General features: G+C 50.0%; 3 protein-coding genes across 10 annotated transcripts in view; 2 read left to right on the top strand and 1 right to left on the bottom strand.

The window, feature by feature from the left end:
* Positions 1-1,885: 1,885 nt before the first annotated feature.
* Positions 1,886-19,630, bottom strand: CNTROB (centrobin, centriole duplication and spindle assembly protein). Of its 7 annotated transcripts, none has more exons than XM_017850491.1 (20): positions 18,959-19,625; positions 18,416-18,486; positions 17,540-17,628; positions 17,213-17,294; positions 16,307-16,463; positions 14,946-15,062; positions 14,611-14,727; positions 14,163-14,261; positions 11,696-11,932; positions 11,204-11,350; positions 7,923-8,056; positions 7,230-7,343; positions 6,844-7,006; positions 5,506-5,764; positions 3,746-3,897; positions 3,489-3,552; positions 3,141-3,311; positions 2,849-2,981; positions 2,304-2,376; positions 1,886-2,076 (listed from the first exon to the last, which is right to left on the bottom strand). In XM_017850491.1, exons 3-20 carry the CDS (start codon positions 17,625-17,627, stop codon positions 1,984-1,986), a joined length of 2,400 nt encoding a protein of 799 aa, XP_017705980.1. In that variant the 5' UTR covers position 17,628; positions 18,416-18,486; positions 18,959-19,625; the 3' UTR covers positions 1,886-1,983. The 7 variants fall into 7 exon arrangements, with proteins under 7 accessions (XP_017705980.1, XP_017705982.1, XP_017705975.1 ...); XM_017850493.1 differs by lacking the exon at positions 18,959-19,625 and adding an exon at positions 15,263-15,314 and having other exon boundaries at positions 17,544-17,628; positions 18,416-18,861; XM_017850486.1 differs by having other exon boundaries at positions 17,544-17,628; positions 18,416-19,630.
* Positions 19,631-19,635: 5 nt separating this feature from the next.
* TRAPPC1 (trafficking protein particle complex subunit 1) lies at positions 19,636-21,389 on the top strand. The gene is made up of 5 exons (XM_017850494.1): positions 19,636-19,813; positions 19,924-20,022; positions 20,177-20,247; positions 20,594-20,732; positions 21,008-21,389. Exons 2-5 carry the CDS (start codon positions 19,924-19,926, stop codon positions 21,134-21,136), a joined length of 438 nt encoding a protein of 145 aa, XP_017705983.1. The 5' UTR covers positions 19,636-19,813; the 3' UTR covers positions 21,137-21,389.
* Positions 21,390-21,969: 580 nt separating this feature from the next.
* KCNAB3 (potassium voltage-gated channel subfamily A regulatory beta subunit 3) overlaps positions 21,970-26,854 on the top strand; it is an 8,850-nt gene continuing 3,965 nt past the window's right edge. Inside the window, exons 1-7 of one of the 2 annotated variants that reach the window (XM_017850484.1) lie at positions 21,972-22,866; positions 24,241-24,284; positions 24,373-24,410; positions 24,646-24,725; positions 25,991-26,035; positions 26,118-26,162; positions 26,367-26,410. In XM_017850484.1, coding sequence (XP_017705973.1) covers positions 22,136-22,866; positions 24,241-24,284; positions 24,373-24,410; positions 24,646-24,725; positions 25,991-26,035; positions 26,118-26,162; positions 26,367-26,410 — 1,027 coding nt within the window. In that variant the 5' untranslated portion in view covers positions 21,972-22,135. Of the gene's footprint in view, positions 22,867-24,240; positions 24,285-24,372; positions 24,411-24,645; positions 24,726-25,990; positions 26,036-26,117; positions 26,163-26,366; positions 26,411-26,854 lie in introns of both variants that reach the window. The other variant, XM_017850485.1, reaches the window with a different exon arrangement.

Genomic DNA, 26,854 nt, shown 5'->3' with positions numbered 1-26,854 from the left:
TTGGCCGGGATGGTCTCGAACTCCTGGCCTCAAATGATCTGCCTGCCTCAACCTTCCAAAGTGCTGGGATTACAGTGTGAGCCACCGCGCCCAACCTGAATTTCAACTTTTACTTTAGATACAGGGCATACATGTGCAGGTGTGTTACATGAGTATATTGCACCTAGGTAGTGAGTATAGTATCATTAGGCAGTTTTTCAACCCGCGCCCCACTTCCTCCCCACTCTGGGAGTCTGCAGTATCTGTTGTTCCCAAGTCTGTGTTCACATGTGCTCAATGTTTACTCCTACTTAGGGGAACATGTAGTATGAGGTTTTCTGTTCCTACACTAATATGCTTAAGATTATAGCCTTCAGCTCCATCCACGTTGCTACAAAGGACATTATTTCATTTCATGGCTGTGTGGTATTCCATGGTATATATGTACATTTTCTTTATCCAGTCCACCCCTGATGGGCATCTGGGTTGATTCCATGTCTTTGCTATAAAGAACAGTGTGGTAACGAACATATAAATGCATGTGTCTTGTTGGTATAATGACCTGTTTTCCTTTGCGTATATATCCAGTGATATGATCGCTGGAGGAAATGGTACTCCGTTTTAAGTTTTATGAGAAATCTCCAAACTGCTTTCCACAGTGGCTGAACTTCCATTTCCACTGGCAGCTATATAAACATTCCCTTTTCTCTGCAGCCTTGCAGCATGTTGTTTTTTGACTTTTTAATAAGTCATTCTGACAGGCATGAGATGGTATCTCATTGTGGGGTTTTACATTAAATTGATTTGCATTTCTCTGATGATTAGTAACGAGCATTTTTTCAAATGTTTCTTGGCCGCTTGCATGTCTTCTTTTGAGAAGTGTCTGCTCATGTCCTCTGCCCATTTTTTAATGGAGGTATTTGTTTTTTGTTTGTTAAGTTCCCAATAGATTCTGGATGTTAGACCTTTGTCAAATGCACAGATTGAGAATATTTTTTCCCATTCTGTAGATTGTCTGTTTACTCTGTTGACAGTCTCTTTTGCTGTGCAGAAACTCTTTAGTTTAATTAGGACCCAGCACTCTAGTCTTTTACACGTTTCAAAGCCATAAGCGTGAAGACTGTAGCAACAGTATGTCTGCTGGCTGGAGTAGAATCTGCCAGTCTGAATCCTATGAATGCAACCTGAAAGAATTATTTTTCCTTTTTTTTTCTTTTTTCAGATGGAGTCTCGCTTTGTCGCCCAGGTGGAGTGCAGTGGTGTGATGGGCTCACTGCAAGCTCCGCCTCTTGGGTTCATGCCATTCTCCTGCCTCAGCCTCCCAAGTAGCTGGGACTACAGGCGTCCACCACCATGCCCAGATAATTTTTTTGTATTTTTAGTAGAGACGGGGTTTCACTTGTTAGCCAGGATGGTCTCGATCTCCTGACCTCGTGATCTGCCCGCCTCAGCCTCCCAAAGTGCTGGGCCACCACACCTGGCCTATTTTCCCTTAAAAGAGAAAACTTTCTCCCCAAGAACCAAATTTTAACTCAAACTCTTTATACAATAACTTACTCTTATTAAAGTTTGGGTCTTTTCTGATTATTAAAGTAACATATACTTGTTTTAGAAAATTTGGAAAATACAGAAATGTATTAAAAAACTAAGAATCACCCATAATTCCAATTCCACCCAGAGGTCATTGCTCTGCAGTTTTTAGCTTTGTCCACTGAATCTGAGCTACTCCAACTTTCCAAATCTTGTCATAGACCATCTTCCAAAGCATTCACATCTTTTCCCATAGGAAATGACATATAAACACGTAACATATAAAAAAAAGTACTCAAACCAAATGTGGTTTCTTTACAAAGTGATTTCCTACAAAACCTCTATTTTCCAAATTCCTATGAGCTAGAGACTCTGATACAGACTATTGAGCATTTATTAAAATAACAACAAGAGAACAAAGAAGAGGAAAGAGGGTGGGGGGCTCATCTCCAGACTCCCCCCCGGCTCCTCATGCTACTCGGGGCATGGTGCCCACTTTTCTTCCGTGCAGGAGGTTTTCAGTCTTGGGGCTGTAGCAGGGCGGCGAGGGACAGACTGGGAGGGAATCTGAGAGTTGAGGGAAGAGAGAAGAAGAAATCAGCGTCAGATCCTCTTGATTCCCCACACCACTGAGGAAAGGCACGTGGAGAGGGCCAGATGAGTCTGCAGGGAGGAAAGGCCATGCTACAGAACCCGGGGGTGGAATAGAGGGGCCAGCCAGGAGTGCGCAGAGGTGAAGGAACTGGTCAGTGAGAGCCCTTTTCTCCCCTGGTCCCTGCCTGACTTTCCCTCACCTCTTTCCGGGGGATCTCACCCAAGCGGGAGTCTATGTTCCTTCTGGGGACATTATCCCCTTGGCCATCAGTCCTGCCACACAAATCAAAGGTATGAGGATGGGGAGCTCCGTCCCCCCGGTTACCCAATACTGGATGGAAGAACCACTCCCCAATTCTATCTCTTAAGAATAAGATCAAACTCGATAGACCGACCCGGGCATCAACTGGGAGGAGACATTAGTGGAAGCAAATAATGAGTTATACTAGCTAGTCAAAATTCTAGGATTCTGAGTTTTGAGCTGAGGGGTAAAGAGGAAAAAAACGAAGGTAAAGAGACCCGGGGAAAAGATTTTTTTGTTTAGAAGAAAAAAGCAATAGAAAGGAAGAGACAAAAGAAAGGTGTGGGGCAGTAAGAGAAGAAGATCTGTGGGTCCACCTCTCATCCTTCACTTTCCTCCCCAGAAAGGGACAACGATTCAATTCAGGGTAAAACACACCCACTCCACTCCCCATAATCCAGCTTCCACCCTGCGAATCCTTCCTCCTTCCTCCCAGGCTTGTACCCGCTGTGTTCCAGCCTCTTCAGGTAGAGCAGGAGATCCTCAGCAGGCAGAGCCCCCCAGCCCCGAGCCTGGTAGAGTCGCAACAGTTGAGACACCTCCATCAGCTGCCTTGGCAATGTGAGCCCATCTCCACCTGACAGACATAGCAATAATCACAGGTGTCATCCTAGGGCCCCTCTCCCCAGCCCTCAGCCCATTTCCCCAGGAATTCAGAAGGGCAGTAAGTACCTGTACTGGATACACACTCAGGACTGTCCCTCTTTTTTTCCCTAGTAAACCAGGACATGCTCACCTCTCTCTGGGGAACCACTGCTGGGACCACTGCCTTGTGAATGGGAGGACGGAAGCTCCTGGACCCGGAAAAGACTGGATGCCATGGCTAAGGGAACTTTGGTTTTGTGGACAGGGGGTGGAATACGTGGCACTTGAGGGGCTTCCTCCCAAGATGGGACAGTCAGAGGACCTAGCAAAACGAAAGAGAGCCAAGAATCAGGAAATGGGGCAAAGAACCAAGGAAGTCCCACCACCCAGCATTCCTAAGGCTTTATTGCCTTTGCCAGCTCCTAAAAATTCATCCTAGATAACCAACTCCGATCTTTCCTAGGCCCCAGCCCCAACTTTCTTCAGAGTTGGAACTCACCAGACTTAGGGGGCAACAGATCGACAGCAGGGTTCTCATTGTTCTGGGACACTGTCTCCAGCAACTGTGGGTGAATAAGATAGTCAAGTTCCCCAGGGACTGACAGAGAAAAAGGCCTAGGGAACTAAGAGAAGAAGCTGGGACGAAGAGTTAGTCATAAACAGGGAATGAGGTCAGAGTCCCGGATTCCCAGAGCAGAAAGAGGAAAAGAGAAAGGGAAGAAGAAAATGAGCTAGTCTGGGTGGAATCTCTCTTACCTGGTGCAAAAAATTCCTGAGGCCCTCCAGCTGAGCAGGCGGCAGCCCTTGCTTTAGGAGGCCCTCCCCGTCAGGTCCAGGATCTTCCTCAGGGAATGGCCTTTCTGCCCTATGGTCGGGATGGAAGGCCCCAAGTGCAGAGAAGGCCCCAGCTATAAAGTGAAACAGGTGTGGGTGGGTGCAAGTGTGCTCAAGGGGGAAGGGGCTCCTCCACAAATCAACTCACCTAATACTCAGAAGAGAGGGGCCTATTAAATGTAAGAGGAACATCACTGCTAGGAGAAGATGAAGATGGAGGTTTAAAGGAGCTGGAGAGGGAAGGGTTGGTTGGAGGTGACTGGGAGATAGCACAGCTGAACTCTAAGACAGAAATATAGACAGAAGAAGAAAGCTGTGGTACTCAAACTCTAAACAAATAAATACCCTCACCAACTCCCTGAAGAATGGAAATGAGTAACACACATGTTCTGATCTCTTCCCCAGAATATGCCCCATTCTTTTATTATTCTCACATAATTAAAAAATTTTTAATTGTGATACAACTAATCTCTCTCTCATTCTTTTTTTTTTTTTTTTCTTTTTTTTTTTTTTTTGAGACGGAGCCTATATCTGTCGCCCAGGCTGGAGTGCAGTGGTGCGATCTCAACTCATTGCAACCTCCGCCTCCCGGGTTCACTCCATTCTCCCGCCGAGTAGCTGGGACTACAGGCGCCCGCCACAGCGCCCGGCTAATTTTTTGTGTTTTTGGTAGAGACGGGGTTTCACTGGGTTAGCCAGGATGGTCTCGATCTCCTGATCTCGTGATCCGCCCGCCTCAGGCTCCCAAAGTGCTGGGATTACAGGCGTGAGCCACCGTGCCCGGCCTCTTTTTTTTTTTAAGAGACAGAGTCTTGCTGCCTTGCCCAGGCTGGAGTACAATGGCACCTTCTTAGCTCACTGTAGCCCCAAACTCCTTGGTTCAAGCAATCCTTTTGTCTCAGTCTCCCTGAGTAGCTGGAAATTCGGGTGTGTGCCACCACACCCAGCTAATTTTTTATTTTTTGTAGAGAGGAGGTCTCACTATATTGGTCAGACTGGTCTGGAACTCCTGACATCAAGCCATCCTCCCACCTCAGCCTCCCAAAGTGACAGGATTACAGTTGTGAGCCACCGGGTCTGCTCCACCCCTCATTTTTAATTTGACTTAGGTTGTCATGTTTGTACCACACAGAACACCTCCATCCACTCAAATCACAGCTGACATTAAACTAGGAGTGGACACCACACCCAAGGTCAGTCAATCCAATCAGATGGCCTCTAAACTGGACCTAAAAAACTGAGACACTGATGTCTCTCTAAATGTCTGGAGGCTCAGCTAGAGTATCACAGCCACAGCTGGTCAAACTCATGTGTGAACTGAAGTTATGAGGGGCGAGAACCTTGGATGCTGGTCTAGCGAGAAAAAAGAGCAGATGTGCAGGAGAGGCGGACCCAGGAGACTATGCAGGCCCACAGAAAAGGGCCAGCTAGCTGCCTCAGTTCCTGGTAGTGCCCCTGTTCCCAACTCCAGTTCTCATGAAGTCCAGTGACACCACACTTCCATGAGATCTTAGTCCCTTTATGTGGACCAATGTGAGCAGATTTCTGCTGCTTGGCAACTTATGATCACTAAAGGCATCTGGGAAACTAAATGCTCAAGTACCAGAGAGAAAGCAAGGTACGAAAGAGGGAGCCAATTCTTGCACAGAAGGGGAACCCCAGTGACTTCTGTCCCCAGTTACCTGTGGATGGAGTGAGGTCTGGTTTAGGCTCCAGGGGTTGGAAAGAATGTTGGCTCTGAAAAGAGGGGCCCAACAGGAGGCTAAGATCTGAGGAGGAACTGCAAAGAACAGGAGGTGCTCCAGGTAGCTCGTCCCTTGCTTCCCGGCTCTGCTGCAATACAGGCTTCAGGGCCACGGCCACAGGAGGCATAGTCCAGACCGTCCTCTCCTCCTTCTCCGGTTCCTGAGGCCCGGGGCTGGAGGGTCCAGCAGGAGGAGCCTGACCAGGAGAAAGTCAGAAAGAAGGGTCAAAGTGCAGCAGGTTTAAAGAGGTAAGACATGGTACAAACACTTTCGTAAGATTATAAATTTCTGGGTGCAGTGGCTCACACCCGTAATCCCCACACTGGGAGGATCGTTTGAGGCTAGGAGTTTGAACCAGCCTTGGCAACATAGAGAGACTCCATCTCTACAAAAGATTTAAAAATTAGCTGGGGGCAATGGCACGTGTGTGTAGTCCCAGCTACTCGGCAAGCCAAGGAGGGAGGATTGCTTGAGCCCAGCCTGGGCAACAGAGTGAGACCTTGTCTCAAATAAATAAATAATAAATATTTAAATAAATAAAATTAAAATTAAAATATCCTAATTTTTTCTTCTTTTTCTTTGAGATGAGGTCTTATTATGTTGCCTAGGCTAGTCTTGAACTCCTGAGCTCAAGTGATCCTTCTGCTTTAGCCTCCCATATAGCTGAGATTATAGACACACCACCACACCTGCTAGAATTTCGTAATTAAAAGAAGGAAGTGGGAAGTACCAACATATGAAGGGCTAGGAAGTGAGACTCTCTACTGTACTCTGGGGCAGGACTTGGCAACAATTTTTGGCCCTTTCCGTCATAATTAATTCAGCTGTCCCTCCACAAAATTAGTACCACATATCATTTGTCCCCTCTTGGGACTGGGAGACTAGAGTTATGCCCAATGGAATGGGGCCAGTCTGAGTAAGCTATGGCCATGGAAAAAAGATTTTGCTGAGGCAGTTATTATTTGTAAAGTCCACTGATTTTTTCCCCCTGATATAGGCCTTAGGAGCTGAACTTAGTACTTCCCTTGGGAGGGAGCTAGATTTCCAAAGAAGGAATCTAGAACATAGTTCTTGCTGGGCATGGTAGCTTATGCCTGGAATCCCAGCACTTTGGCAGTTAGAGGTGGGAGGATCACTTGAGCCCAGGAGTTCGAGGCTGCAGTGAGCTATGATCGTACCAGTATACTCCAGCCTGAGCAACAGAGTGAGACCCTGCCTCAAAATAAAATAAAACAGAACGCAGTGGAGAAGCTTAGCTCACGGGGCAATGCTTACTGAAGGGTTGGGCGGTGGGAGAGTGCTGCTGAGTAGCTGGTTGGCCTCATCCCAGTGGGCCTGCAGCATGGCCTGCAGTCTTTCCACCAGCTCCACCCGCTGCTCCTCCAGCTGCTGGTTCCCACTCTGCAGTTCGCGCACTCGCGCTTGCTCCCGGGCCAGTCTGAAGAAAAGAGAGAAGTGACTCAGGGCCTTTAAGGAAGTAGAGACTTGGGGGCTAAGAAAAGCCAGAAGGGAATGTCGGACATCTGACATTCTGAAAGGAGCTGAGGCCCATGTAGAGGAGGACAGACCAATCAAGGGAGCAGCTCTTTAGCGTTCTCAGTTTGGACTCTACCCATGGGAAAGGGGCTGGGGCCTGAAAGGGGCACTCTGGGGACCAGGACCTGAGCTCGTAGTCCTCAGCCACCTGCTGTTGCCGCTCCTCTCTCTCTGCCATTTCCACCTTGAACTGAGCTAGCTCCTGCTGGTGTTGTCCACTCAGGTCCTGCAGCTGCTTCCTGCAGGGCACAGGCAGGAGAAGAGGACTGAGACCGGAGACAGAAGAAGTGACCAACTGAGAAAAAGACATCATGTGTGCACGTGACAGTGACCTAGATAGCCAGTCAGCTAGCCTGGCCATGGCACAGGAAGCAGCAAGGACAAAGCTGGGGTCTTAGGATGGGTTCCTCAGAAGCAGAGACTTAAATAAATTTATTTTGGGAGCATTTCCAGAAAATCTTGGCAGCTGAATGGGGGTGAGAAGTGAGGCCGGGCTGGGAGGAGGCTCAGTCCGACAGAGCAGCTCTGGAGACAGCGCAGGTCATACCTCAGCACTGTCTCAGCAAAGGAGCTGGACCATCTATCATTCTGCACCCACCAGTTCTTGGTTAAGGGCTACTCTCTATGGGATGAAAATTCCCAGGCACTTCTGGCTCTCCATGAATGCATGAAGGCAGCCCTCTCAAGAGAGACTCAGGGCCAGGCTGATGGGAGTTAGCGCACTCTGGGAGTCACAGTGCTGGACCATGGCAAAGGGATTGAAGGGAAACTAATGATACCTGCTGTGGCTGAGAGAAGTGACACCGAGTCCCATGTACCTGTGATGTTCCCTGAGGGAGGCTGCTTGCCGTAGGCTGCTCTCCTGAGCCTGTGCCAGCCGCTCTGTCACCCGCTGCTCCAGCTGCACAGCCAGCTCCGACTCTAGCTGGATCCGTTGGCTTTCATACCGGGCCTGGGAGTGAAGGAAGGTGGGATAACGGCCCAAATCTGTTTGGGCTTACAAGAGGATGGCGGATATAATGTAGACAAAATCCAGTACAAACTTTCCCCTCATATGAGATGAAGAACAAGAATTTTGCCTCAAGGAGTGAAAGAAGCTCCCTTTCCTTATTAAACCATAAGATATTCACACTTTAAACATACATCAAAGTGAAAATGACTTTGGGTGAAAGACATAAATTTCTTAGCTAAAATGAATGTTTGATAGAGCAATCAAATTCATTCTGTGTCTGACATAACATACCCTGAGTAGAGTACCTGAAAGCCAGTAGGCATTCAGTAAATGTTAGTGCCTCTTCCTCCTTAAGCAGTCAACCTGTAAGTGTCTCCATTTTCTCAGCCACAGTCCTTCAACTCACTAAAATCTGATTTCCACATATAGTACTTTACCATAAAGAATTCAATTTCTTTTCTTTTCCTTTTTTTTTTTGAAACGGAGTTCTGCTCTGTCACCCAGGCTGGAGTGCAGCGGCATGATCTCAGCTCACTGCAACCTCTGCCTCCCAGGTTCAAGCAATTCTCCTGCCTCAGCCTCCCGAGTAGCTGCAACTACAGGTGTGTGCCACCAGGCCTGGCTAATTTTTTGTATTTTTAGTAGAGACGGGGTTTTTACCGCGTTAGCCAGAATGGTCTCAATCTCCTGACCTCATGATCTGCCCATCTCAGCCTCCCAAAGTACTGAGATTACAGGTGTGAGCCACTGCACATGGCCCAAATAACTCAATTTCTAAATTCAAATAGTGGTTATTTCTCAGCCCCTACTTTTGAGAAAGGGTCTTGCTCTGTTGCTCAGCCTAAAGTGCAGTGGTGTGATCATGGCTCACTGCAGTCTTGACCTCCCAGACTCAAGCGATCCTCCCACCTCAGCCTCCAGAGTAGCTGGGACTGCAAGCTCATGTCACCACACACAGCTAATCTTTTTATTTTTTGTAGAGATGGGGTCTCGCTATGTTGCCCAGGCTGGTCTCAAACTCTTGGACTCAAGCAATCCTCCCACTTCAGCTTCCCAAAGTGCTGGGATTACAGGCATGAGCCACCACACCTGGCCCTGTCTTTTTTGAGACTTGGTCTCACTCCTGTCACCCAGGCTGGAGTGTAGTGGTGTGATCACGGCTCACTGCAGCCTCTACTTCCAGAGTTCAGTTGATCCTCCCACCTCAGCCTCCCGAGTAGCTGGGACTACAGGTCTACAGGTGCGTGTCACTATACCCAGCTAATTTTTTGTGTTGTTAGCAGAGTTTAGGTACTGCCATGTCGCGCCCAGGTTGGTCTTGAACTCCTGGGCTCAAGCAATCTGCCCGCCTCAGCCTCCCAAAGTGCTGGAATTCCAGGTGCAAGCCACCACACCTGGCTGGTTTCTTTTTTTTTTGAGACGGAGTCTCGCTCTGTCGCCCAGGCTGGAGTGCAGTGGCCGGATCTCAGCTCACTGCAAGCTCCGCCTCCCAGGTTTACGCCATTCTCCTGCCTCAGCCTCCCGAGTAGCTGGGACTACAGGCGCCCGCCACCTCGCCCGGCTAGTTTTTTGTATTTTTTAGTAGAGACGGGGTTTCACCGTGTTAGCCAGGATGGTCTCGATCTCCTGACCTCGTGATCCGCCCGTCTCGGCCTCCCAAAGTGCTGAGATTACAGGCTTGAGCCACCGTGCCCGGCCCCGGCTGCTTTCTTAGTCTTTATTGCATGTGATCTCATTGTAACACCTGATGCCCTAGGTCAATTCTTTTTTTATTATTATTATTTTTTGAGATGGAGTCTCACTCTGTTGCCCAGGCTGGAGCACAGTGGCACAACGTGGGCTCATTGCAACGTCCGCTTCCCAGGTTCAAGCGATTCTCCTGCCTCAGCCTTTTTAGTAGCCGGGACTACAGGTGCGTGCCACACACCTGGCTAATTTTTGTATTTTTAGTAGAGATGGGGTTTCACCATGTTGGCCAGGCTGGTCTCAAACTCCTGGGCTCAAGTGATCTGCCCGCCTTGGCCTCCCACAGTGTTGGGATTACAGGCATGAGCCACCACACCGGGCCAAAGGAGAGTGGTTCTCAAATGCCAGCCTCACTGGTACCTCCTTAAGTTAACCATTTATAAGGAACATAGCCTCTCAGAATGGCTTGCACCTGGAAAATTCATCAATTTGTCCTTAACACACATTTTATACATAAAAACCGAGGCCCATAAGGGTCAAAATTCTAGCTAGAAGTCAAACTAAGTGCCCAGTCCTAATGCAGTACTCTTTCCTCTTCAATGCTGTGTCTCCACCATGGGCTAGAACACAGCTCTCTCCAATCCTTTCCTGTATCCTGTAGATCAGCAAACTACAGCCCAATTCAGCCCTCCATGGCCTGTTTATATAAGCTGTACTAGAACACAGCTGTGCTCATTTGTTTACGTACAGTTTGTAGCTACTTCTGTGGTATAACAGCAGAGTTGGGTAGTTGCAGCTGAGACCATACAACCCACAAAGCTAAAAATATTTACTGTCTGGACCTTTACAGAAAAGGTTTGCCATCTCCTGTTCTATTCCACAGCAAGAGTCTGACTAGTCTGAATTTAAAATTCAGTATGTTAGCTAGATGGAAAGTGTTTTTCAAAGTGTAGTTATATCTGACAAACAATTTCTGAGTACAATTCTGTGCCAGGCCATGTGCTGTTATGGAAGTTTCATAAGTAAATTAAAAAATCATTGCCCTCCTGGGTCCCTGACCTACTCAGAGAAATTAATACAAGTTGTTCAAGTAAAGAGAATTACAAAGCATATTGTTACGATTGGAATCAAGTCTCTGACAAAAACTTTCACCTGCTCTGTCAACCCACTAAGTGTGGTGTCATCTCTTAAAATAACATAAGGTATCTTTAATAGATTTAAATCTATTTAATCCTAAAAGTAACACTAGGTCAGTCTGACATATTGTGGGAAATGGTCACTCAGTGAGAAATGGCTCTGAGTTTAGGACAGAAAACTACCCAAAATACTACATAGAAACTGTTGATGGAATTAAACCCCAAATCTCTGAACTGGGAGTGTCTACCACAACTCCTGAGGGGTCCCTCCGCCTCAGATCTACTTCTCGCAGAACAAAACCTCAAGAACCCTCTGCCTTCTGACCTGCACCAAGCTCATTTCCAGCTGCAGAGCATCTCTCTCTCTCCGAGCTGTATCCAGCTCTCCTTCCAGCCGCCGCACCTCAGACTGCACCAATGCCAACTGGTGCTGGGCCTCCCAGGCGGCCTGGGCTTCCCTCTGGCTCTTCTCCTATGAAAGACAAATCAAACGTACATAAATATGTCATTTCCTATCTCCTGGTTACCTCCACTCCCCAATTCATCCTCCCAAACCCTAAAACCCAAGCTTCGCCCTTCTCCTCCCATTTGTCTTATTTCCCCATCCCTGTTGAATTTCAGTCTTTGGCCTTTCATGTATTCAAAACCCCAGCCCTTCCTGCTGGTCCTATACTCTCAACTTTGTCTCCCACACGTGGCTCTCTACTCTCCATTCCTGCCTATATATATCCCGCATATTCTAACATTCCATCCCATTCAATCATTTTGCCCTTCATCTATTCCCTAGTTCCTCAACTCTTCCAACTGCCACTTTTACCTTCTCTCTTTCCAACTGAGCCTGGTTCTCCTCCTGCAGCGCCTGGTAGTATCCCTTAAGCTGGTGCTCTTGCTGGGCCCAGGTCTGCCGTTCTTCTTCTAGGGCAGCCCGAAGAGTCTCCAACTCGCGATGCTCACTCAGTTGCCCAGCCCGAGCTGCATCCCGCTCTTCCTGCAGGGCACAGCACCGCTGCTGTTCTGCCTCCAAGCTCAGGGTCAGAGCTTGCCTTTCCTCCTCCTACAGCCACAGAAGAAAACCAGGCTCCTTAGTAGGCTCTTAGTAGGCTCTTCAGAGACCAGCAATCTGCCCTCTGACCCTCAAACAAGGTGCCTGCTGAGAATTATGCTCATTAAAAACACAATACTTAGGCTAGGCACGATGGCTCACACCTGTAATCCCAGTACTTTGGGAGGCCGAGGCAGGCAGATTACCTGAGGTCAGGAGTTTGAGACCAGCCTGGTCCAACATGGTGAAATCCCGTCTCTACTAAAAATACAACAATTAGCTGGGCACGGTGGTGGGCGCCTGTAATTCCAGCTACTTGGGAGGCTAAGGCAGGAGAATCGCTCTAACATGGGAGGTGGAGGTTGCAGTGAGCTGAGATCACACAACTGCACTCCAGCCTGGGTGACAGAGCAAGACTCCATCTCAAATAAAACCTAAAAAACCCCACAAGAGTTGACAGGCGCAGTGGCTCATGCCTGTAATCGCAGCATTTTGGGAGGCCGAGGCAGGCAGATCATCTGAGGTTAGGAGTTTGAGACCAGCCTGGCCAACCATGTCTCTACTAAAAATACAAAAATTAGCTGGGCATGGTGATGCACACCTGTATTGCCAGCTACTTGGGAGGCTGAGGCAGGAGAATTGCTTGAACCTGGGAGGCGGAGGTTGCAGTGAGCCAAGATTGTGCCACTGAACTCCAGCCTGGGCAACAGAGCGAGATTCCATCTTAAAACAAACCAACCAACAAACAAAACACAATAGTTGACAAGCTCATGGGACTATAATAGATAAGAGCAGCTGTTCCAGAGCCAATCTCAGGTTTGAATCCTGCTTCTGGAATTTACTATGTGTTCTTAGGCACACATCCTTATCTGTAAACTAGAGGTTATAACAGGGTCTGCCTTCTGAGCATTAAAGTAAAAAGCATATGGAAAGCATTTAGCACAGCATCAGGCACATAGTAAGTACTCGATACACAATAGTTACCACCATCATCATCAAAAGAAATTCCACTAAGACTAGAATATCCAGCCTACAATCATGAACCATCATCCATCATCAGGACTGTCAGATATATATAGCCTGTTAAGACTACAAGTACCAGCCTGCATGCAGCAAGCATGAGTTATGCATGCAACAAGTTCCAAACCCGGCTACTAATTCATATGGCTAATCACCTTATCATTTGAGCTCTAAGAGAGTTGAGTGAAATGGCTGAGTATGGTGGCTCACATCTGTAATCCCAGCACTTTGGAAGGCCAAGGCGGGCAGATCGCTTGAGGTCAGGAGTTTGAGACCAGCCAGGCCACTGTGGTAAAACCCTGTCTCTACCAAAAAAATACAAAAATTAGCTGGGTGTGGTGGCATGCACCTGTAGTCCCAGCTACTTGGGAGGCTAAGGTGGGAGAATCGCTTGAACCCAGGAGGCAGACGCTGCAGTGAGTTGCGATTGCACCACTACACTCCAGCCTGGACAACAGAGCGAGACCCTGTCTCAAAAAAAAGAAAAGAAAGAAAACTTAGTCAATTCCATACCTTTTTTGGCCATGCCCTACAGAGTTCCCAAAGCAGATTGAAAAAAATCATCCAGGAAATTTCTGAAAAGATTTGGGTTCCACCACATATCTACTGAATCAAAACCTCTGCGGGTGAGTCCCAGAAATCTTTATTTTATTTTATTTTATTTTAGTTTAGTTTTTCGAGATGGAGTCTCACTCTGTCGCCCAGACTGGAGAGCAGTGGCGTGATCTCAGCTCACTGCAACCTCTGCCTGCTGGGTTCAAGCAATTCTCCTGCCTCAGCCTACCAAGTAGCTGGGACTACAGGCATGCACCACCATGCCCAGCTAATTTTTTGTATTTTTAGTGGAGACGGGGTTTCACCTTGCTGGCCAGGCTGGTCTCGAACTCCTGACCTCGGGATCCACCTGCCTTGGCCTCCCAAAGTGCTGGGATTACAGGCATGAGCCACCGTGCCCAGCCTATATTTTAAAATAATTCCTCAGATGACACTAATGTTCTAATGAGGATACAATTTGCAGAGTTTCTCAAACTGACTTGGTAGCAGAGCCTTTTTTTTTTTTTAATAGAATATCTAGCTGAATTACTGTTCTAAGGAACACATTCTGGCAAACAGTGCTCTGGTGCAACTCAAATTATAATCTTCCACAATCCACCAATAGCCCATAGCTCTCTAGAAGTAATTAACAGCTTCCAATGGAATTAACCCAGTTCAATCTTCTCACCAATGTCTCTCTTTCCCGTTGCTGCAGTCTGGCACTTTCCTGCTCACGATTCAGGGCCTCCATGGCCTCAGAAAGGCTTTGTTCCAGACGGGTTACTGTCTTTCAGGAAGAGAGGAATACAGGGCAGAGGAACTGTGGGAAATCTGTGTGTGCTATATTTTATAAAGCATTGACAATGTAAACTTGAAACTTCAGAGTTAACTAAATGACTAAGGGGCCAGACAGAAGACTACATGGTGTGGGAAAAATCAAAAAGTCATTGATGATGCAAGTTGGACAGCAGAAACGGTTAAAGGAGAAGAAAGGAGGGATGAAAAGAAATGTCAGGACAGCCACTACAAGACTGAGGTCAGTCTGTTGGGAACCCTAATTCCAGAGCTATTTCTGCCCCTTTCCATCTAGAGATCTGTGACTCAGGTTCTAATGCCATATGCTCCAGGGTGCTCACCTCTTGCTGCTTGCTTCTGGTGAGCTCTGCTGCTTGGCGTTCCTCTTGAAGTCCTCTGAGAACCTCTGTCCGCTCAGCCTCATGCCGGTTCCAGCCCTCTACCACACGGGCCAGGGTCTTAGGTAGGGCAAGTAAAATGGAATTTCAAAATAACTTTTTTGCCCTCTTTTTACTACAGGGGCGGGGTCAACAGCCATCTTCTCCCAACAGTCAGCAAACCAACCCCTTGCCCAGCTCTCAGCATGCGCCAAGAAATACTGGTTGGCCACCCCCTTGTTTATTATTCCTTAATGCTCTTCATGGCGAGACCCACCCACATTTTGCTACCCTGGTACCTTGTCCAGTTGCTCAATCATGGTATCTTTCTTGCGGTCGGCAGCCACAGCCACGGCTAATTGTTGCTGTAGCTCTAACACTCGGGTCTGCAGGCTCTGAATATGGCGCTCACAATGCTGGGGAAAAGGGTGAGGAGTCTGGGTGTTGCCCATCTTTCGTATGACCACAGCACCAAACTTTCCAGTTCCTCTAGTGGGGGAATGGGCTGGCACCAAGAAGCCTGGGTCCCAAGAACAGAATAGTTTTGGAGAGGGAGAATCAGGAAAATTCTGAAGCAAGCACCTTGAGGCTCAAGATCTCCATCATGTTTCTGTACCTTTTCAGGAGATGAGTGCTTAGATTCCAGGCTCCTCCTTTTCCTGGATCTCCTGAGTAAAAATCCCATAAACCTTTTGGCAGAGGTGCAGCAGCCCACACAGCAAAATGTGCAAAGTTACTCCTACCTTCAGAAGCTCATTGGACACAATGAGTAAACACAGCAAGGATAAAGGGGAAAGCCTTTCATTCATGCCAAGGGGTTTAACATAGAGAAAGAGAGGCTTCCAAAAATGGCAACCAAGGATTTTGACTTTCCTCTGCTTTGTCTATTTCTCTGTCCCCTTCAGACACTAAGGCAGAGGCTCACAGAGATAAAGGCTCAGTATATCACCAGTAGCTGTAAATCCTATGCACAAGCTAGCAGAGTTTGTGTTCACTCAACAAACACTGAGTGTTTCTGTGTTACGTATATTCTAGACCTTAGGCAGCCAGTACTAACACAAACAAGATACGGACCCTCAAATTTTAGAGACGAGAAAAAAACAAGATATATCAGAACGATAAGCTATATGAAGGAAATAAGAGAGCGATCTGACTGACTACTTGGAAGGGAGGTGGTGCCATATTAGTTGGATGGTCAAAAAAGTCCTCCTCAGGAAAACATTTGAGTTAAGTCCCAGTTTTCAGGCTCTTCACCCTCAGCCCTATTCTTTTCTTTTTTTTTTTTTTTTTTTTTTTTTTGAGACGGAGTCTTGCTCTGCCGCCCAGGCTGGAGTGCAGTGGCCAGCTCTCAGCTCACTGCAAGCTCCGCCCCCCGGGTTGACGCCATTCTCCTGTCTCAGCCTCCCGAGTAGCTGGGACTACAACAGGCGCCCGCCTCGTCGCCCGGCTGGTTTTTTGTATTTTTTAGTAGAGACGGGGTTTCACCGTATTAGCCAGGATGGTCTCGATCTCCTGACCTCGTGATCCGCCCGTCTCGGCCTCCCAAAGTGCTGGGATTACAGGCTTGAGCCACCGCGCCCGGCACCCTCAGCCCTTTTCAACACTTGGATCCCCTCTTTCTAATCTTTGCTGCTCTCAAAAGGAAGCCTTTGCATCTTACCTTGCGGCGGGTATGCTCTGAATCCAATGCATCTCTCAGCCCCTGACAATCTGGGGGATTGAGTGGAGGCCCTGGTCGAAGGCTGGTGTAGCGGGGAAACAGCTCCTCCAGGGCTTGGGCTGAGTTGGATGGAGACAAGTCTTGCAGGGGCCGGGTGCTGAGCAAATCAGGTAGAGAATGTTAGGGCTGGGAAAGCTTTTGAAATCCACTTGTCCAACTGTGATATTCTACAGATAAGGAAACTGAGACCCAGAGAGGGCAAGAGACTTGTCTGAAGTCATACAGCTATATAACCATAGCGCCATAAATAACACACAGGTCTGGAATTCGCTTAAAGGTTTCAGCAGAAACAAGCTAACTCTTTAGAGGGGAAGAACGACTGGAGGTTAAGAGAAAACCGGGTACCAGGCTGCAAATACCCATGTTCCTGAAGGAGTAAAGCGGGTAGGAGGCAGTAGAAAAAGGATGAAAACTGAAAGCTAAGTGATAAGCCTCTTGGGTTTTTTTTTTTTTTGAGACAGAGTCTCGCTCTGCCGCCCAGGCTGGAGTGCAGTGGCCGGATCTCAGCTCACTGCAAGCTCCGCCTCCTGGGTTCACGCCATTCTCCTGCCTCAGCCTCCCACGTAGCTGGGACTACAGGCGCCCGCCACATCGCCCGGCTAGTTTTTTGTATTTTTTAGTAGAGACGGGGTTTCACCGTGTTAGCCAGGATGGACTCGATCTCCTGACCTCGTGATTCGCCCGTCTCGGCCTCCCAAAGTGCTGGGATTACAGGCTTGAGCCACCGCGCCCGGCCTCCTCTTGGGTTCTTAAGAGGTACAAAAGCAATAAAGGGAGAAATAAGGAACAAAACACTTGGATTTCCAAGAAAGCAAGCAAGCTAGGAGAACCCCAAGAAGAACTCACTTGAGCAAGGTGGCTGTGCTATCACTGTCAAAGGAGTCCTCTTCCCGTCTCTCTGAGCCAGCGCCAGGAATGAGGGGATCCCCTGCAGGCAGCCAGAGGGACCCCAAAGCCACAGTCAGGTAATGACAAAAACAGAGGCCACTTGAAGAAGAGAAAAGGCCTTCCTTTCCAGTTCCCTCACTCCTTCACCCCACCCCCCCACCAAAGAAAGGGAAACTTTTCTCCTGAAATATCTTGCTCAGAGGTTTTCCTGCCTGCTTCCTCTGTCCACTTTCTCCCACCCCTTAAATCTAGGTTCTCCTTCATAGTTCTAGGGAAGGGGCTTACTCACGATAGGCTGTATCACGTGAGGTTTGGAGCATGGTCTGGAGCTGACCCCGAACACTTTCCATCTCAAAGATATGCTTAGAACCATCCTAGAAGAAAAGCCACACGGAAATCAGATGCAACCTGTGTTATCTGTCTCCTACCTATTGCCAGGGTAGAATTTTCACTCCAGCACTTTGGAAAACAAGAAAAAACAAACAGATACAATAAGGGATGTCCTAACCTTGAGTCAGAAATTCAAACACTACAGAAGCCAGAAAGATGATGTAAATAAAATAACTGAGGCGGTATAAGACAAGAATTGTGGAGATTCTTGCCAATTCAAGAACAAATGTAAGGACTGTGTGGCTTATGGCTATCATTTCCAAACTCTGGAAGACCTAACCAGTCTGCAAATTGACTATGACACCTTTTCTATACAATACTAATAACTATCTTCTCTGTAACATGTTGTAGTTGACTAAACTACGTCTTAATGATGTACATGCCAAAGTTGGAACCATACTATCAAAATAGTGTTGCGCTGGAAGGATCTGAGCTGCTATCCTAAGTCCCTAGTTCCCTCTTGGCATCAAGAAACCTTCCCCATTCCAAGTGCACAGGAAATAGCTCACCAACCTACCCCATAGGTTTGCTCTATCTACTCGCAGCAGAGATGTCTCTCACAAAAAACACTAGGAAGTTCCATAATTTTCAAATTATGGTGTCCCAGGTCACTCCCTCCCTCATAAGCATGACTGCCTATGCAGTTAAAAGGAATATGAAATCCAACAAGAAGAGTTCAAATCTATCAAAGCTTTTTATTTTTACCAACCCCAATCCCAAGACTCTCTGGTGTCTGGTGCCACAGTGGTCTCCAAGACACACTTCCCTCACCTTTTTCTTCAAGTTGTTTTCCAATCCGACTGACAAGCTTCGACTCAATTCTTGGGCTAAGCCGTCTAACCCTTCAGGAGGCGGGGAGGTGGAGGGTAAATACAGTTGGGCTCGGGCCTCCGCCTGCCGGCTGAGGCGCAAAGAAGCATAGAGCTGGGAGGTCACTTCAGACGACACTTGATTGAGCCCAGGGGGTTCTGAGGAATCACTCAGGAGATCCTCTGCCCCGAGGGGTGAACTGGGGCTGTCAGCTGATGTTGCCATGAATACAGGGAAGAGATAACCGGAGACAGCACAGAGCTGGGAGGTTCTGCTTTAGCAAAGTCCAGGAGGAAAAGTTCACGGAGAAAGATTTGGGTGAAGGGAGGAAGACTCCACGCCAAGGATCCTTGGTGAATTAAGGGCATCGAGGCTTTCTGGTTAGAGGAAAGGTTTCCACCAGTTCCAGGGCCCATGGGAGTGGGCAAAAGCATCCCTTTCCCCAGCTCCTGGGAACAGTGTTAAGAGGGTGCAGCGCAGAGGGGGTGCGGACAGAAGACCTACTGTGGGACAACAGCGCCGCTGAAGCTCCTCTTCCCAACTACGAGTGCTGGAAGCTGCAGATCAACTCCGGAACAGGCTATCCCCGGTCAACTGAGCTCTTAAGTTCTCACGCCCAAAACGTCCCAACGGAAACGGACCTAAATCCACTAGGGGCCCATTTTCTGTCCCCCTTCCCTACTTGTCCCTCAACTGGCTCCAGTCTCAAGAGAGGGAGGAACCTCACGCTCCCCCGCCTCTTCACCCGTTCTACCCAGGGTCAGCTCCCTTGTACTTTCCCTCCGACCCCTCCTGGCAAGAAAGCCATAGCAAGCTTCCTTGCTCCCTAGAATCTCTCCCTCCCCACCACCCCAAAAGAAACTTTGTGAACCCTCAGTCACTCCCTAAGTCGTCCCTAAAAAGCACGCCGCCCTCAAGCCTAGCCCGAGATCCTCTACCCCGACGACCACCCGGTTTCGCCCACTCTCCACCCTTCCAGTCCTCAGGCCCCAGTCTGCCAAAGTGGGGGGGCAAGCGATTGGCCTCCTCCCCTAAGATCCCCCTCTCGCGCCTCCCACTATGCTCAAAACCGTTGGCAGCCTCCCGCCCACTGTCCACGGCCCCTCCTTTCTCGCCTCGATGACGTCACCCGCCCGCGAGACCACGCTCGTAGACGCTCACATAACTACTGTATCCCGAGCGTCTGGCCGCGCGTGCGCGGCTCCGGTGGCCACAGATTGGCTAAGGGAGGGAGGCGGAGTCTGACGAGCGGCTTTGGAGCGGAGTTAATGCCCCGCCACCGCTGGGTGAGAACCCCCTAAGGGGCGGAGCTCCGTAGAAACCGGAAGTAACTCCTGACAGGCACTCGGAGCAGTTCCGGTGAGTCCGGGGGTGGGGTCCCCACCTGGTTGGAAGGCTGTGGGTCCGGGAACCCGAGCCCACGGAGTGGGGGCGGTTCCGAAGCGAGGCTCACATTCCCTCCCCTGCAGATGACTGTCCACAACCTGTACCTGTTTGACCGGAATGGAGTGTGTCTGCACTACAGCGAATGGCACCGCAAGAAGCAAGCAGGGATTCCCAAGGAGGAGGTGACGAGAGGGCCCCGGTGCAGCCCGGGTGACCTCTCATCTCCAAACACCTATAGTCCCAACCCAGCCCCTCCTCTCCAAACCCCAGCTCATTCCCACCCCCCACCCCGTCTCCCGCATCAACCGAGAGCTAACTCTGCCCCTCTCCCTCCAGGAGTATAAGCTGATGTACGGGATGCTCTTCTCTATCCGCTCGTTTGTCAGCAAGATGTCCCCGCTAGACATGTACGCCGAGTCAGAAAAGATGTTGGGAGGAGGGCTAGCCTTGGGAATTTGGGGATGGGGGAGACTTTCTGAAGTGGAAGGAGCATTGGCCTCCAGAGGGTACTTAGAGAGGCTGAGTCCGGAGCGAGAGTGCTGGAGCTGGCAGGAGTGGCGGTGGGGAGGGTCTGAAAGTAGAGAGGTTGGTGGAGGCTACATTGAGGGGTGAGGATGGGTGATGTATTTACTCAACCAGGCTTCTACAAACGATATGTTTAGATGAAGAGGGAGTCGACCTTTGAGGGGATCAAAAATATCTCTTTGGGAGAGATTCTGCTCCCATTCTTTAACACCTTCCTCATCTCTGCAGGAAGGATGGCTTCCTGGCCTTCCAAACTAGCCGTTACAAACTCCATTACTACGAGACGCCCACTGGGATCAAAGTTGTCATGAATACTGACTTGGGCGTGGGACCAATCCGAGATGTGCTACATCACATCTACAGTGCGGTCAGTGCCAGCCCCAGGGACCCACCCCCAGAGCTCATCAGAACCCCAAGACTCCCTCATCTTCCCTGCCCTAATCCTACTATATGTTTGCTGAACTCAAGAGTTTTCGCAGGGGCCCTTAGGTTCTTAACTCCCACCACCACTTTCTCCTCAGAGAGGGCTTGCCTTCCAGCCCTTCTTCCTTGTGCATTCACACACCCCTGAGGTTACACAAGGTTTGGGGCTAAAAACCAGAAGTATCCAAAGCCTGGCTCTAACATCTTCCCTTTCCATAGCTGTATGTGGAGCTGGTGGTGAAGAATCCCCTGTGCCCGCTGGGTCAAACTGTGCAAAGTGAGCTTTTCCGCTCCCGACTGGACTCCTATGTTCGCTCTCTGCCCTTCTTCTCCGCCCGGGCTGGCTGAAGCAACCTTCCTCATGTTTCAGGAGAATTCATGTCTGCCTGGGGCCCTTCCGAACCTGTGCCACTGAAGGGCCCCCACTGTAAGCCCCGCACCCCCACCCCCCACCCAGAGCAACAGGGTAAAGGCCTGCCCTGATGCTCTCCTCCTACCAGAATGAAGCCCACAGAGTCCCTCCACCTCCACACCAGGCCCTCTCTCCAGTTTTATCCCTGACCTGATGCGAGAAGCACAGAATAAACTTTTTGCCACTCTCTGCGGCCTGAGCGTATTGGTTTGAGGGCCCTCTCAGTCCTGCCCCATGCATGAAGGCGGAAAGTAGGGCAGCCACACATCCTTGAGGGCTATAAAGTGGCTTTGCGGATGGGCTTCTCAACCGTGGGAATATTGATGCTTTGGGCTGGATAATCCTTTTTTTTTTTTTTTTTTTTGAGACGGAGTCTCGCTCTGTCGCCCGGGCTGGAGTGCAGTGGCCAGATCTCAGCTCACTGCAAGCTCCGCCTCCCGGGTTCCCGCCATTCTCCTGCCTCAGCCTCCCGAGTAGCTGGGACTACAGGCGCCCACCACCTCGCCCGGCTAGATTTTTTTGTATTTTTTTAGTAGAGACGGGGTTTCACCGTGTTAGCCAGGATGGTCTCGATCTCCTGACCTCGTGATCCGTCCGTCTCGGCCTCCCAAAGTGCTGGGATTACAGGCTTGAGCCACCGCGCCCGGCCTGGGCTGGATAATTCTTTATTGTGGGGACCGTCCTGTGCTTTGTATGATTTTAGCAGCATCCCTGGCTACCACTCACTAGATGCTGATAGCAGAGGCATGAAATCAAAAATATCTCCAAACCTTGCCAAAAGTCCCCAGGGAGACACAGTCCCTCCCGATTGAGAACCACTGGGCTTGGGGAAGCCTGACAGCCCTTGGGTTCCTGATGGTGCAGGAGCCACCCTCCCGGATTCCGCTCAGAAAATAGTCAAGCTGCGGAGCCTTCGGCAGGCGGGGCTTATTCCGATGGGCGGCAGGTTTGGCTGCGAGGCGGGCGGCTCTATGCAGATGAGGAGGCGGTGCCTGCATGCTGATGAGCTGGGCCCGCTGCCGACGCGGCTGGGAGGCCAGCGGGTCCCGCAGCGGTTCGCGCTGAAGTGGCATCTTTCTCCCGCCCCACTTCCCCCTGGGTCCTTATCCTCCGAGACCTTTACCTCATCCTCGACCTTTACCCTCATCCATTTCCCCCTCCTACTCCTTGCACCTGTGTCCGCCGTAACTGAATACCTCCACTCCTGGCGCCCCCCGCGTTTCTTCCCTCCCGCCGCAAACCTCGCGACCTCCAGCAGCCCGCCCCCGCGGACAGATCCTGCCTGGCGGCTCCCGCCGCAGCCTCCTCACCCTTCCCTCTCTGCCGGGGCTCACCCCACTACGCCCCCGGTCGTCCGCCCTTGGGCTTCCCTGCTCCCCGCTCCCGTCCCCTCGGAGCCCCCTCCCCCGCCCCGGTCAGCCGGCATGCAGGTGTCAATCGCGTGTACCGAACAGAACCTTCGCAGCCGGAGCAGTGAGGACCGTCTGTGTGGACCCCGGCCGGGCCCCGGGGGCGGTAATGGCGGGACGACCGGCGCGGGGCACGGGAATCCTCCGGGGGGTGGAGGGTCTGGCCCCAAGGCCCGAGCTGCACTGGTTCCCCGACCCCCAGCGCCCGCTGGGGCCCTCCGAGAGAGCACCGGCCGAGGCACTGGCATGAAATACAGGTATGGGGGTGGCTGGGCAGCCCACCCCTTCCGCTTTCCTCTCGGGACCCCTGAGGCTTCTTGAGATGGCCGCCAAGGCCCCTTCAAACTTCTCTAAGTAGGTCCCCCTTCTTTCCATCTCTTCTTCCCATCTCTGGCACTCTCTCACTTTGTCCCTCTCTTGGTCTCTCTGTTGATACCCCTGACTACCAGAGAATCAAGTTTACCAAGGTTGACTGGGTCCTGTCAGACCCAGGGGATGCCCCTGAGCTTCCCTCCTTACCCCTGGGAAGGTCAGGGATGCACGGATCTCCATGCTACACGGATCTCCAGGCTGTGCCCCCTCCAGTGGAGTGTCCTTGGGTCCGTGTCCTGGGGAGTGGAGGGAGGGAATCGGCTTCTCACTCTGGCCTGCTCAGGGGTGCCTGACCCAGATACTGCCCCCGCCTGTCCCAAAGGCTAGGTCTCCTGCGACCTTTCTTGGGCACAAGGGGAGTAGGGCCTGTGGGAAGGATGGACCACATTTTTCATCTCCATGCTGAGGGACAGAGTCTGGGTAGACTGAAATGTAACTGACTTTATCTCAGAGGACTGCCAGACCAGAGGCTCAGAACTTGAAGTGGGGGGTAGGAGAGGGGCTCCTGCTTGGGAGTGAGCTGAGGTCACTGATCTGACCTGCTTTGTGGCCTGAAGAGTCTGATCCCCTCTATATGGTGGCCCTGATTGGAAAGCTGAGCTGACACCTGGGTTGGGGGCCCTGGGAGGATGGGGAGCTCACTGGTTCAGAGACAGTCTTCACAAGCCAATAGGAACAGAGGGAGTGGAGAGGGAGAACCACGCTTTTCTGTCTTACTCTCCCCCCTCCCCCCAGTTCCTCAATCTGCCTTTCCTCCAGGCCCATCTGCCTAGCCTAGCCAGGGACCCCTGCCTGTCTGAATGCCTGAACTTGACTCAGTTTACCTCTTCCAACCTGGCATCTGCCATTTGGCACAGCACTCTGCCTGAGGGCCTGGTCTCACAAACTCGCCACAATCAAGCACCACAATCCAACAGAATTCCTCCCAGCCCCGCACTGCACACATCCCAGAGATGACTCAAACACAGACAAGAAGGACAAACCTGACGGCACATCTTCAATGTGATAAGAGAGAATGGAGACTCTGGACAGTGGCTCCAGAGGAACAGTCACTTACGGTTCACTTGTCCTTTTGACAAAATTCCTAGGACCTCTGCTCTGGAGATAGCACTTGCCCAGTCCTATAGGCCCACTGGGTCTAGGTTATTTGGACTGAGACACCTGAGGGCTTCTCAGTCTGGAAGGAGAGGAGCTGGGGGCTGATAATCTAGGTCCATAATGGAGGCTCCACCCCTTCCCGCTGCTTCTGTATCTTGCAGGAACTTGGGGAAGTCTGGTCTTCGGGTATCCTGTCTTGGCCTAGGTGAGTTAGAATAGGGATTAAGGAAAGGGGGACATTCTTTCATGGTCTGCCCCCCGCAGTTCTCATGTGCCTGGCTTCTCTCTTTCAGGTACCTGGGTCACATTTGGTTCTCAGATCTCAGATGAGGTATATAAGTTATGGGGCGTAGAATCAGGGTGGTGGGGGTGAGGGAACCTGAAAAAAGATAAATTAACCTGGATAGGGGTTTGGACAATAAGCACAGGGAATGAGGGATCCGAGGCTGGAGGATGGGGAGACGGGAGAGACTAGAGAACCCAGGGCTGAGATGTGATGGGTTAGAGTGCAGTGAGGGAGATAACTGAGGAGCAGTAGTTGATCTTCACCTCTTTCACCTCCCTAGACAGCGGAGGATGTGCTGACCGTAGCCTATGAGCATGGGGTAAACCTGTTTGACACCGCCGAAGTCTACGCAGCAGGAAAGTAAGGACTGCGGTGAAAGAGCTAAGCTCCATTTGGAAGGCTGAGAGGACCCCAGGGATTATCTTCTCGTTTTCCCTCTAAAGAACGCTGGGACTTCTGAGAACGTGAAGTTCCAACCCTTTGGTGGAGGGACCCTAACACATTGTAGGAGTTACAGTCGCAACATCAGTCCCGCTCTGGCTTAGAAGTTAATCGGCATACTGTGCAGTTACATTAAATAAAGCCAACAAATATATCTGAGGCCTTAGTTATGTGCAACTACATGAGGATTACAAAGATGAATTTTCAAACACATCATGCTGTATCACACATTGATAGCTTCACACTAGGAGCAGGGAAAACCTAGGATGACCTACCCTGCCTCTTCCCCATCTAGCAAACACTTCTGCGCATCTTCAACACTTGACCCAAGTGTTCACTCCTTCAAGAAGTCTTTGCCCAACTCCCCAGAATTGGTCACCCCCCTCCCCCACCATGAGCTCCTAAAGCACTGTGGACTGCCTTCTGACACACAATTCATGGTTTATGCAGCTATATTAGCTGCTCAAGTCAGAGGCCTCCTTCCATGGAACTTGCCTTGCTCTTCTCCAAGTACCCACACAGAGCCTAGCACAGAGCAGGTGCTGCTTCTGGGAAGAATGAACGTGTCTCCAAAAGTACACACAGTCTAAGTGGTTAAAGAAACAAAAATGGGCAATAGGAAGGATTAAACAACGGTAAAACATTTCAGTAACAGTCCACCATGACAACTTAAGACTTGTCACAGTGAGCTCATAATTTTTTGCTAAATGATGTAGCCAATTCTATGGAAGCTGACAAGAAGGCTGGACCATAGACTGTGGCACTCAGAGAACACATTATGGATGAGGCAGAATTTGAGCTGAGCTTTGGAGGACGGGTGGGATTTTGCAGAGGCTCAAAGAAGGGGGAGGGCAACCCAGATAGTTGAGGCTAGACAAGGCAGCGTCCTTCCTGGCTCCACCATAGTTGGCCCCTTTCCCCTCATCCTATTCTATCTTTTTGGCACCCACAGCAGGGCTTGGTACATAGTTAATGCACAACAGATATTTGTTGAATACGTGATGAAAACTATACAACTACACCCCTAGTTCCAGGAGTCCTCTTATTTTGTCCAGGATGGGGCTGTGAGCTGAAATGGACTCCTGGTTTATATCCTACTTTGCTAGAGAGGAGAAGGTGGGGAGGAGAGGAAGGAATTGATCAGCCTGGGAGGGATCAGTGGCTCTGCCTCATGTTTCTTTTAGGGCTGAAAGAACCCTAGGCAACATCCTCAAGAGCAAAGGTTGGAGGTAAGACTGTTTTGGGGGTTGCTGGGGATGTGATCACCCAAAAATCCTTTTATTGCTGGTTCTCCCATTTCTATTCTTCCAGGAGATCAAGCTATGTCATCACTACCAAGATTTTTTGGGGAGGACAGTAAGTGACTGCCCCACTGCGATTGTGGAGAAGGCCTACAAAGAATGTGTGAAAGTGTATGAGGTGGGGGTGGGGACAGCTATCCCGCACCAGGTCCGCACCTTACCTGTGAAGACTCGTGCAATCCCATTTCCTAATGGCTCCAAGCCAGTCCTGGCCCCCTATCTTTGTCACGTCTCATCTTTGACTTACCTTTTCCTACAGGGCGGAAACCGAGCGAGGTTTAAGCCGAAAGCACATCATTGAGGGTGAGAGTTACGGGCTGGGAACCCAAAGTGAGGGGATATGGAAGCCAGAGGAGTAGGGAACATTCTCTGAACTTCTGGAGGCTTTGAATAGGGATTTAGGTGGCCATGGCAAGGGGCAAGGTTTGAATTCTTTTATTTATTTATTTATTTATTTTTGAGATGGAGTTTTGCTCTTGTTGTCCAGGCTGGAGTGTAATGGCGCGATCTCGGCTCACTGCAACCTCCTCCTCCCGGGATCAAGGGATTCTCCTGTCTCAGCATCTCAAGTAGCTGGGATTACAGGCATGCGCCACTACACCTGGCTAATTTTTTGTATTTTTAGTAGAAACAGGGTTTCACCACGTTAGCCAGGCTGGTCTCGAACTCCTGACCTCCGGTGATCTGCCCACCTTGGCCTCCCAAACTGCTGGGATTACAGGCGTGAGCCACCGTGCCTGGTGGCCT

This window comes from Rhinopithecus bieti, unplaced genomic scaffold, assembly GCF_001698545.2.
Source record: "Rhinopithecus bieti isolate Rb0 unplaced genomic scaffold, ASM169854v2 scaffold_32008, whole genome shotgun sequence".
NCBI classification, from domain to species: Eukaryota; Metazoa; Chordata; class Mammalia; order Primates; family Cercopithecidae; genus Rhinopithecus; species Rhinopithecus bieti.
The sequence above is the reverse complement of the archived record's forward strand: the minus strand, read 5'-3'. Positions and strand labels throughout refer to the sequence as shown.

Coding starts and splice junctions, on each gene's coding strand:
- CNTROB (XM_017850486.1), bottom strand. CDS start 18,679: ATGGCAACATCAGCTGACAGCCCCAGTTCACCCCTCGGGGCAGAGGAT. Junction 17,629..18,415: donor AAAACAACTTGAAGAAAAAG/GTGAGGGAAGTG, acceptor CTTTTCTTCTAG/GATGGTTCTAAGCATATCTT. Junction 14,728..14,945: donor TGATTGAGCAACTGGACAAG/GTACCAGGGTAG, acceptor GCCCTACCTAAG/ACCCTGGCCCGTGTGGTAGA.
- TRAPPC1 (XM_017850494.1), top strand. CDS start 19,924: ATGACTGTCCACAACCTGTACCTGTTTGACCGGAATGGAGTGTGTCTG. Junction 20,248..20,593: donor AAGATGTCCCCGCTAGACAT/GTACGCCGAGTC, acceptor TCATCTCTGCAG/GAAGGATGGCTTCCTGGCCT. Junction 20,733..21,007: donor TACATCACATCTACAGTGCG/GTCAGTGCCAGC, acceptor CCCTTTCCATAG/CTGTATGTGGAGCTGGTGGT.